The sequence below is a fragment of the Falco cherrug genome, chromosome 10, assembly GCF_023634085.1.
Source record: "Falco cherrug isolate bFalChe1 chromosome 10, bFalChe1.pri, whole genome shotgun sequence".
Taxonomy (NCBI): Eukaryota; Metazoa; Chordata; class Aves; order Falconiformes; family Falconidae; genus Falco; species Falco cherrug.
The window spans coordinates 34402620-34411861 of NC_073706.1; the positions used below are offsets into that span (position 1 = coordinate 34402620).

A 9242-nucleotide genomic window follows, 5' to 3' on the forward strand; every position below is an offset into this window, starting at 1 on the left:
GGGCCCGCCCTGCGGCGCCGACAGCACGGCCCGCGGCTGCCCATTGGCCTGCAGCTCCCCGCCGGCCAGGCCCAATGGCAGCCTTCGTTGTTGAGGTGTGACGGGAAGAAGGTGTTGCAGAGGCACCACCCCTTCCCTTTGGCCGCCGGGCTGCCATTGCGAACGCACGTTCCGGGTCTGTCTCCCGCGCCGCCTCCTCCCAAGTAAGCGCTCGCCGGTACCTTATCCCCCCTCCCCCGCGGGAATGGTCGCTCCCGGTCCAGCCCGCGGCCCCCAGCGCGGCTTGGGCGAGACTACTTAGCGCGGGAGGGCGGGGGGTGGGAAATGGCGGCCATGTGCTCTCCTGGCCTGGGCCTGCGCAGGGCCGGGGCTGGCGGGGATGCCGCGGTACCGGGGTGCCGACAGCCTTGGGCTGGGGCGGCCGGCTGCTCGGGCTTGGGGCCCACAGCGGCTTTGCGGTGTGAGGGGCTGGCAGGGGCGGTGCGCGGCCTGGCGCGCCGTGGGCTTCTGTCTATAAGCCGAGCCAGGCGCCGGGCCGGCGGGGAGCTTTGCCTGGCTCCGCGTTCCCAGCGAGCGGGTGAGGGTGCTCCGGGCGTGGGGCCGGGTCCCTGGCACCAAGAGCCGGCTCGCTTGTTTTCCAGGATGCGTTACGTCGCAGCTTACCTCCTAGCGGTTCTCGGTGGCAACGAGTCTCCCACCTCAAAGGACTTGAAAAAGATCCTCGACAGTGTCGGCATTGAGACGGACGATGAACGCATGAACAAGGTGGTTTTGCCTCTTAATTCCAGATGGCCACGGTCTGGGCAGCTGCAGACATTGGAGCTGTTTCCTTGGTTCGGTGTTTCTTTGGTTGCCTCTGTGTTGACTAGTCTTATTTTGTTTAGGCGCTTGCAGGCATTACCTGTGTGATTTCCAAAGCACTGCTTAACCAGTCAGAACTATTTTTACAACACTTTTGTAGAAGTCTGGCTTCCTTATTTAACACCTGCCCTCCACAAAGATCTCTGGCAGTTGTTGCTGACTTCTGACTGTTCAGTTTAATAATTTTCAATGTGATGGTGGCCACAGATAAGTATGTATTGAAAATAATTTATGTTCTGACATAATGTATAGTTTGCACTTCATGTTGCATTTTGGCTTTTGGTCAGTATCAGTTCAAAGTTAGTACTTTTGAAGGCCTGATATTCAGTAATAAAGTGTCATTTAGTGTACTGCAAAGAAGCATTTGTTCCTTCACCAAGAAACATAGACAAGTTATAACGTGGACATTAAAGGTATTCAATAATAATATGTAGGAAAAATTTGGAAATTAATGTTGAAATGGTTGTGTTGAAAAACAGGTTTTTTAAGAAGGGAGTGTCTTAATTAAAACTTGGGATGTGATACTTTTCAGCCTTGTGGATTTAAATGGTCATGGGGGAAAAAAAAACTAAAGAAACTATCTTATCACCTGCCCCATAGTTGTATCAGAATGTTTCCAGGGAGGTGGGAGAAAAACTGAGTTACTTTCCCAGTTGGAGACAGTGTTTTACCACAGGCCCGACCAAACAGTGGGTTCACTGAGCTGACAGCGCCCTTATTATGGTTTGAGATGTTGATTTGAACTTGTGGTACTCCTGTTTAAGCACCAGGTCTTTGGGCTTTGGCTTGTTTACATTTGTTTAATACCTTTATAAATTAATTGTTTTCTCTGGTCCTCCAATATCCAGAAAGCTGCTCTGGAATGTGTTTTGCTTGTGATTAATTAATCCTTTTCTGTTTGCATTGGCTGTATCTTATGCCAGTGTAAATCTAGTGAAGTCTTAAAAACACCTTCCATCCAGACGAAGCAAGCACACAGGCATGACGTTTTGCAGATTGCACACTAAGCAGGAGGTGCCTCCTGCTGAAAAGCCCTTGTTTGAAGTCCTTTGGCTTTGGCAGTTAAACAGTGTTCAGCACTGACTGCTGGTAGCAGGGACTCACCGGTGAGGTCTATGGCGTTACTTTTTTTTTTAAGTGCTTGGTTGCTTTAGCAATTTTTGGATTTTTTTGCTTTCCTCGTCCCTGGCTATAGGATGGTAGTAAAACTGAAGTTGGAACTCTGTGTTCCAGTGCAAGGATACAATAGCCAGCTTGGCTGTAACATTTGGTAACGCTAGGAACAGGACCCTGTGGTTTTTGGTCTAGGGCCCAGTGCTTCAGAGCCTCCCAGTGGGTATTAAGCAAGATATGTTAACAGTCCCTCAGTGACTAACAGACCATTAGTGGGGTTTCCTACTTGGCTCCACAACATCTGTGTAGCTTGCTTTCTGCAGGGTCCTTGGGTTCACTATGAATTTATTGTAACAGATTTCATGAAAAACCTTTCACAGAAAAGTATAAAAGCCTTAGCTGAAGTTTTTGTTGCCATGTCCTCTTCCTTCCATTGAGAAACCAGCAATGCTGGGGCTGTGTAAGCAGCAGGATGGAGGCATTGCACGTGACAGTTAATCAGTGCTTGTTTAAATCTAGCTTACACTCATGCTGTTTTAAAACTATTAACATTCTAAACTTAATTTACACAGGTTATTAGTGAGTTGAATGGAAAAAACATCGAGGATGTCATTGCTCAGGGTAAGTACAGTCTCTGAGCATCACAGATAATTGCCTCTGCTACTTTGGTAACTTAGACCCAAGAGCATAAATTGGTGCAAACTCCGTGATTATTCATCAGTGTAGCTTTGTCGTTGAGGACTTCCATGTTGGATCTTAGCTGAAGTGACCAAAATCCAGGTCCATTCTCATTCCCTGCAGGTTGGTGCCAGTACCTGCTGGGTTTTGCTTGTGGACAACATTAAACTGGAGAACTTCAGCATGTATGAGCTTACTGGTAGTCTGCTCATGATGTGGTTTTCTGGACATGTTGATTGGAGAAAGAATTGGCGGTCCTTCAGGTTCTCTGGGAGACTTTTTTCTTTGTGTTTACCCACTTCTATGGGCTGATTATGTAAAACAGGAAGAACAGACTGTTAAATGTAAATTAAGTGTCATTAAGGGTACAGCTACACCCTCTGCAATTAATACAAGTCTCTCCAGTACACATCTCCTGGAGCTCCCCAAGTCTGGCTTTTCCTTTTCTCCAAGATAGGACTCTTTGAGTGCTGACTTCTGCAGGAACTTGTGCTCTTACCCGCTGGCTCTTAACTAAAGTTGGAACTTTTAACATTAATTGACTGGGTCATAGGGCTGAAATAAAGCAGAGCTGAGGTGGTGCAAAGGTTTCTGATTAATTAATTTCTGTATTTTTTGCAAGTGTGTAAGCACAAGGGAACTTTTAGGCATATGTTTGCTTAAAGGTTGCCGGGACTTTGCCTGGCGTTGCTGTTAGGAGAGCAGTAACTGGACATTTCTATCCACGGGGTCTGAAGGCCGAAGAGAGCTGTTATACATGTGCTTACAACACACTTAGGCTATCTCGTCCTGTAATACTTTTTCTTTAAATAAATTGTTTCCTAGAACATACTGACATGCATATGAAACATGTTTGTTTACTTGGCTAGTTTATTAGAGCTTGAAGTAACAGGGAATTATTTAGAAACTGATTCCCAGAAACTGAAATACAGGCAAACGTACTGTGTACGTGACCTCTGAATGCCCAGGGAGCCTTGGTATGTGAAAGGCAGATGCCAAAGAACTAGCTAGCCTTCCAAAGATGAGCATAAATCAGTTTGTTAACCTCAAAGGAGATGCAATAGGGTTCATAGGGTGCTGGAGAATTGGTTTAAAATACTGTGCTCTTTGCCATAAGTACATCTCTCCCCTCACCCCCTTCTGTCCTGTGTGATACAGTCATGCCCTCACAGTTCTCTATACCATTAAAAAAAAAGGTGAGGGAGGGGGGAAAGCCAGTGCTGCTTATGTGTTATTTTTGAGGTATATTGAAATCATCGATTTCTGGGCTCTTAGTGCTGCATTCAGAAAACACCATTTTTCTGTATATGTAAAACTGGATATGTTTGCCATATTTTTATATGACAGTTTTGGAAAAAAATGTTGAATTCGTGTACAGAAGAAAACTTACTAACAATGTGCTGCTAGCGTTCTTAGCATAAGCCTTAAACTTCAGGGTTTTTTACAAATAATAGTTTATACTTTCTTAATCATGAGCGCAGCCTCTTGTTCCTTTCAGCTAATAGAGACAAGTTCAGTCCATGAGACATAGTACCCGTTCTTCTGCACTCTTAGTTTCTCTTCTTTTTCACCATACCTCTGTGCTTGCGATGAACACTTAAATACTTCCTCTTCTGTCCCATTCAGGCAACGGAAAGCTTGCCAGCATGCCGGCCGGGGGAGCTGTAGCAGTGTCTGCTGGAGGCGGCTCTGCTGCTCCTGCTGCAGCTGCTGCCCCTGCTGCTGGTGAGTATGAGTGGAGAGGCACCCTTACAGGGCAGCACTGGTTTTCTGTGTTAAACTGAGTCCAAATTTCACGGCCTTTCCGCTTCAGCAGTTCACTATATAACTGAAGTGTAAAATGGAACAGTTGCTTTTCCTTTGGGAAATCAGAAACATTTGCTCTTTTATCTACCTTATGATTGTGCTGGCTCAGAACTGAGAATCAGATGGACTTCACTGTGTAAAGCACATCCCTTCAGCAGTAGTGTGTGCATCCCTTCAGTGTTTGTAGTTAGGTATTGAAAGGGAATGAGATGAACCGTGGAGGGTGAAATACCAATAATATGGGAGCTGAGGGCACCAAAACCTGCATCTCAAAAATCTGTCATGCAGAAAGTATAAATACTGACCATTGGCTTGGTCTTTCTTTTCCCTGCAGCTGAGGAGAAGAAAGAAGAGAAGAAGGAGGAATCTGAAGAATCTGACGATGACATGGGATTCGGCCTATTTGATTAATTATTTGTTACAGAAAAATTATTAAAATCCTTTGTTTAAATTTTTTTTTTCTTACTTTTATTATATACATACAAATGCTGTTGGATTCAGACAGCTGTTCTTAAAATAGCTCTGACAAAGCTTTGATTTTTGTCTCTGTTTGAACCAGGTACATGAATTTTAGGACAAGCCGTGGGACTGTGCTCTCTCTGAGTGCTTAGGAAATGGCTAAGCTGGTGTGACCTGGCTGCTTGTTTGGACACTGCTCTTTCTTAAACAGTATGTGGAAGCTGAATCTACCTGATGTTAACTGTACTTTGCCTTCTCTGTACTGTTTTGCCATCCTGATTACTCAGAGCCCCATCAGTTCAGCAATAAAAGGAATTTTATTTTTCAGGATCGGTTTAATCAATTCCAAAACAAGCCAAACTGAACAGACAGCAGGTCTGAATTTGTCCAGAAACATTCTAATTTCAGAGCTAGTTATAAGTTATTTTTAAATACCTAAAAGCACAGATTTCATTGTTATGTCAGATTCCCAAGGTCTAGGGACAACACCGACAATAAAGTGCTTGATTATGCTCGGATTTCATGTTACATTGATATGCACAACATAGAATCTAACAAAAAAGCCAATAGTGCATCCTGCTCCTCATGGGACACTGAGAACCTTGTAAAGGTGCTCTTCATACTGAACAGCTGTTCTGGGTGTAGCTGAATTATCAGGACACAAATCGCCTTGATCTGAACAAAAAGAAACTATTTTGTGAGGGGAATGGTATGTTTTGAGTACTGAAATTGATCCCCAGTGTGCTGAGGAATTATCAGCTTGGGAAGACTAAATTTTGCTTGATTGTTCTCTGCTAGAAGATGGTTCTGGCAGGCACCTTACCCTGACGTCTGCTGTGGTCTTTGGCTGTTGCCATAAGTAGGTACATGTGATGTACAAGCAGCACATGATGATCTTCCCATGCCAAGTTTCCATAGGTAGTGTTGGAAAGAGGTCTAGGTGTGCTGGGGCAGTCTATACTGTGAAGCTTTTCTAACATCGTTGGGAGTTTTTTTTTGGGGGGGTAAAAAAAAAAAGCATTAGCTGATACAGCTGTGTTGGTTATGAATCATTGGACAAAGCATGGCAAGTACTTCTGAGAGGAGAGAGGGTGAAATCCAAGTAGGAAAAACTATTTTATCTCCCTGTGGTGTACTCAGAGAAAACGCCCATTACTTGATAGCAGCCGAGGGAGAGGGTTGTTGAAATTCAGGTCTTCAGACCCCAAAATGGCTGGGATTTTAAGCAACTAGCCCTTGGTGCCCTTCTGTGCCTGCTGCAAGGAAGGGTTACAGGGGGTAACGGTGCCAATACCTTTCATCTACTTCGGCTCGAGTCCTAGCAGGGTGACCTTTGTGGCAGTGAGGAAAACTGCTTGGGTTTGCTCTAGTTCTCCGTCAGCCTGGTGATGGCCGTGGTTCGGCACTGGGAGGGGTGTGGGTATACCTGTGGTTTTTTCCTTGCCAATTTCTTCATTTCAGATCAGTGGAAACGAGTTGTTGGGTGTGCTTTTTTCTGAGAGGTTGCCCCCCCCTACACCCTGCAATACTGCCTTGCTTTGGGGCTGCCAAGCAAAGTCGGTGTTTTCACAGGAAGGAACTGCCCTGTCACGCCACTCGGCAGGGTTTTCTATGCACAAAGGAATTCGTTTCAGTGGCGCTGAGCTATTTGTGTTCTGCTGTGCCCAGACCTGTGGGCTGAGACTGAAACCTGTGGTGCCAGCTGCTGGCTGCTGCGATGAGGGGAGGGCTATAGCTACATCTAGAGTAACTTCTTTCTCCCCCCTACTTTTCTCTCTTTCTTCCCTATGACCTGTTTAACCTTGAGTTACAGACTCGATCCTGTGCTGGGTGTCCTCTTAGCACCTTTAAATTCCTTCCTGAAAGCTCATAATGTTGATGAAAACTCCCATCACTCAATCTGCTTTGAAAAAGGGGACAGCTCATTTGGTGAACTGTTTGAAGAAGAAACTTTGGGGGTCAGCTCTTGGAGAAAGCACTGAAACTGCAGCGTTCCTTACACTGCCACAGGGAGCCAATGCATTCTGCATAACCACTCCATAGATATTCCTGTGAAGGTCAGGGCAGAGATCTCCAAGATTTCACACACGTTTTACAGACTTTGCTAAAACCTCTGCATGGTGAACATTTCTTCTGAATGCAAAATTGAGGTATTTTAAGCTTTTGTCCCCCGCACCTGTTTACAAAACAGTTGTCACCTGATGGTTTTGTACATGAGCAGTTGTGCCTGGAAGTCTTGCAGATCTGTTTGGTGCTCTGGATGGAGTTCACAGCTCTGTTCTGATCTCAGTGAGCTTCAGCTAGGAAGGAGTTGGGATCCCTGCTCTGTGGACACTCCTCTGAATTTTCAAGAGTCACCAAGGCCTTTTCAGACTTAGCAATGATTTCCAAAGGCAAGGGCAGCGGTGGGGTGGATGCATTGTATTCCATGATGCTCTCGAAGAAAATGAGTGCCTGCAAACACTTGGAGTGGTGGCCAAGTCTGTCCCCTTGCAGAATCAATTTTAACTAGATTTTTCTGGGCTTCTTAAAGAAAGGCTCAAAGGCATTGAAGAGAAAGGAAAGGATGGCCTTGTGCCTGGAGGTTACACGGGTAACTGATCATTACTAAATTGACTGTAGGGGAGAGTGATTTAGTCATAGGCTTGACGTTGAAACATGCAGGCTTTCCTTGCTGGGACACAAACACTGTGCCACCTCAAATCACCTCTGACTGAAAATCTTACAAATACCATGGGGCAGGGAGAGTGACATGACATCTTCACTACTTGGAAAGCAGGGAGAACGTCCTGGACACTGCTGGAAAGTAGTAAGTCAATGGCTCCCTGGGGCCACTGTCAAATTAACTGGTTTCACTCTGACTACTAAGGCCCAATTTTGCAGGCTGCTACATTCAGGCAGCCCCGCTGAACTCAGTGGGTTTGACTTCACACAGGGCAGAGCTATCTGTAGTAGCTCACCTAGAAGGAAAAATCAGTCCCAAGAGAGCAGGACAAGGTGACTGCTCCATTGCCTTAGGAGATGCTCCTACAAAGCAAGTCCAGCTGTTTGCCATGGAATTGTCTGATATATGCAAACATCACAGGTAAGAAAAAGCCATCAAAGTCAGCTTTCAAATGATGTAAAGAGCACTGGATTTGGGCTTCGTGACCAGTGCCCCAGCCTTGCTGACTACAGGCAACAATACCAAAGTAACATGCTGAAGACGACGGTGTACAGGCTGCCTCTCAGCTGCCCTTCAAAATTAATTCCCAGTGGCTGCCAACAGCCAAGGTCTTACCTGAAAAAAACAATCAGGGATTGTTTGTTGGTACCTTATTATCTGATACATACTAACTGCTCACCATTCCTTAGACTGGAAGACAAATGCAGCGAAGAGATTGCATGAGCAGCTGTCTCAGTGGCATCACAACATGTAAGGAAGGGCATGAGTGAACTTGCAGCATTCTGATAGGAGTTCAATACGCATGAAAAGCTGCAATGTAAATCTTGCTGACGTGGCTTATTGCAGGATTATGAGCGATTGCAGGATTATGTCAGTACTTTCTTATTGAGGAGAAAAAGATTAGTTTGGGGGGATAATTTTTTTGAGAAAAACACAGTCCTCTGCCAGCCTGCTAAGTGCCAGTACCCAGGCAGCACTCTGCAAGAGATTACTGTTCACATGGGTTATTTCATTAACTGGTTTCAACAGGGCAGCATTAACATCCTCAAATAAGTAACCTTGAGAGCCAAGGCAGACTGGTGTAAACAACTCAGAATAAGATTGTTGTTGAGAAATCGATTGAAACTAGCCCCAGCATTGTTGCAGCATTGTTATTTTTGTTACAAACCTTAAGGTTTCTGAAACACTGGAAAAAAGAGGAAGCAGTGTTGGCTCAAGAATGAAGCTGTTCTTGTGGTCAAGTGTTAGGGAGGTATCTGCAAACAAGGTTCAGTATTCAGATTTGTCACAGATTTCCACTCAAGTCACAACCCATTGACTAGTTCTTTTGCAGCACAATTCCTGCCCCTGAAAATGCAAAACACTTTTTCTTTGGATTTGACTACATGGAAATACCTTTCCATGTGGTCAGAAGCACGGGGTGAAAGCACTCTGATTCTCTTGGTATTAAGGACCTTTAAAGAGGGTCAAGGCTCAGGTGGATGAGATGAGGGCTGACGAGGGTCATGTAACCACATCAAACTCAAGGGAGGAAGAAAACTACAACAGCAAGTAGAGGTGTGGGGGGAAAGAGAAAGAAGGGTGGGTATAGGACGCAAGTAGAGGACTTGAGATAAGTGGGATCAATCCTTTAGACGCTCCAGGATGGAGCCAATATGTG

At 45.2% G+C, this 9242-nt stretch overlaps 1 protein-coding gene across 1 annotated transcript; it reads left to right on the forward strand.

Annotated features, from left to right (window-relative positions):
- The first annotated feature begins 65 nt into the window (after positions 1–65).
- On the forward strand, positions 66–5244 carry RPLP2 (ribosomal protein lateral stalk subunit P2). The gene is made up of 5 exons (XM_055722703.1): positions 66–203; positions 642–765; positions 2547–2595; positions 4279–4377; positions 4793–5244. The coding sequence occupies exons 2-5, from the start codon at positions 643–645 to the stop codon at positions 4867–4869; spliced, it is 348 nt and encodes a 115-aa protein (XP_055578678.1). The 5' UTR covers positions 66–203; position 642; the 3' UTR covers positions 4870–5244.
- The last annotated feature ends 3998 nt before the right edge of the window (positions 5245–9242 follow it).

Bases quoted from the DNA above. Each gene is read 5' to 3' on its own strand.
- RPLP2 (XM_055722703.1), top strand. From the start codon at position 643: ATGCGTTACGTCGCAGCTTACCTCCTAGCGGTTCTCGGTGGCAACGAG. The intron at 2,596-4,278 runs GTAAGTACAGTC...TGTCCCATTCAG, and splicing joins CGAGGATGTCATTGCTCAGG to GCAACGGAAAGCTTGCCAGC. The intron at 4,378-4,792 runs GTGAGTATGAGT...TTTTCCCTGCAG, and splicing joins AGCTGCTGCCCCTGCTGCTG to CTGAGGAGAAGAAAGAAGAG.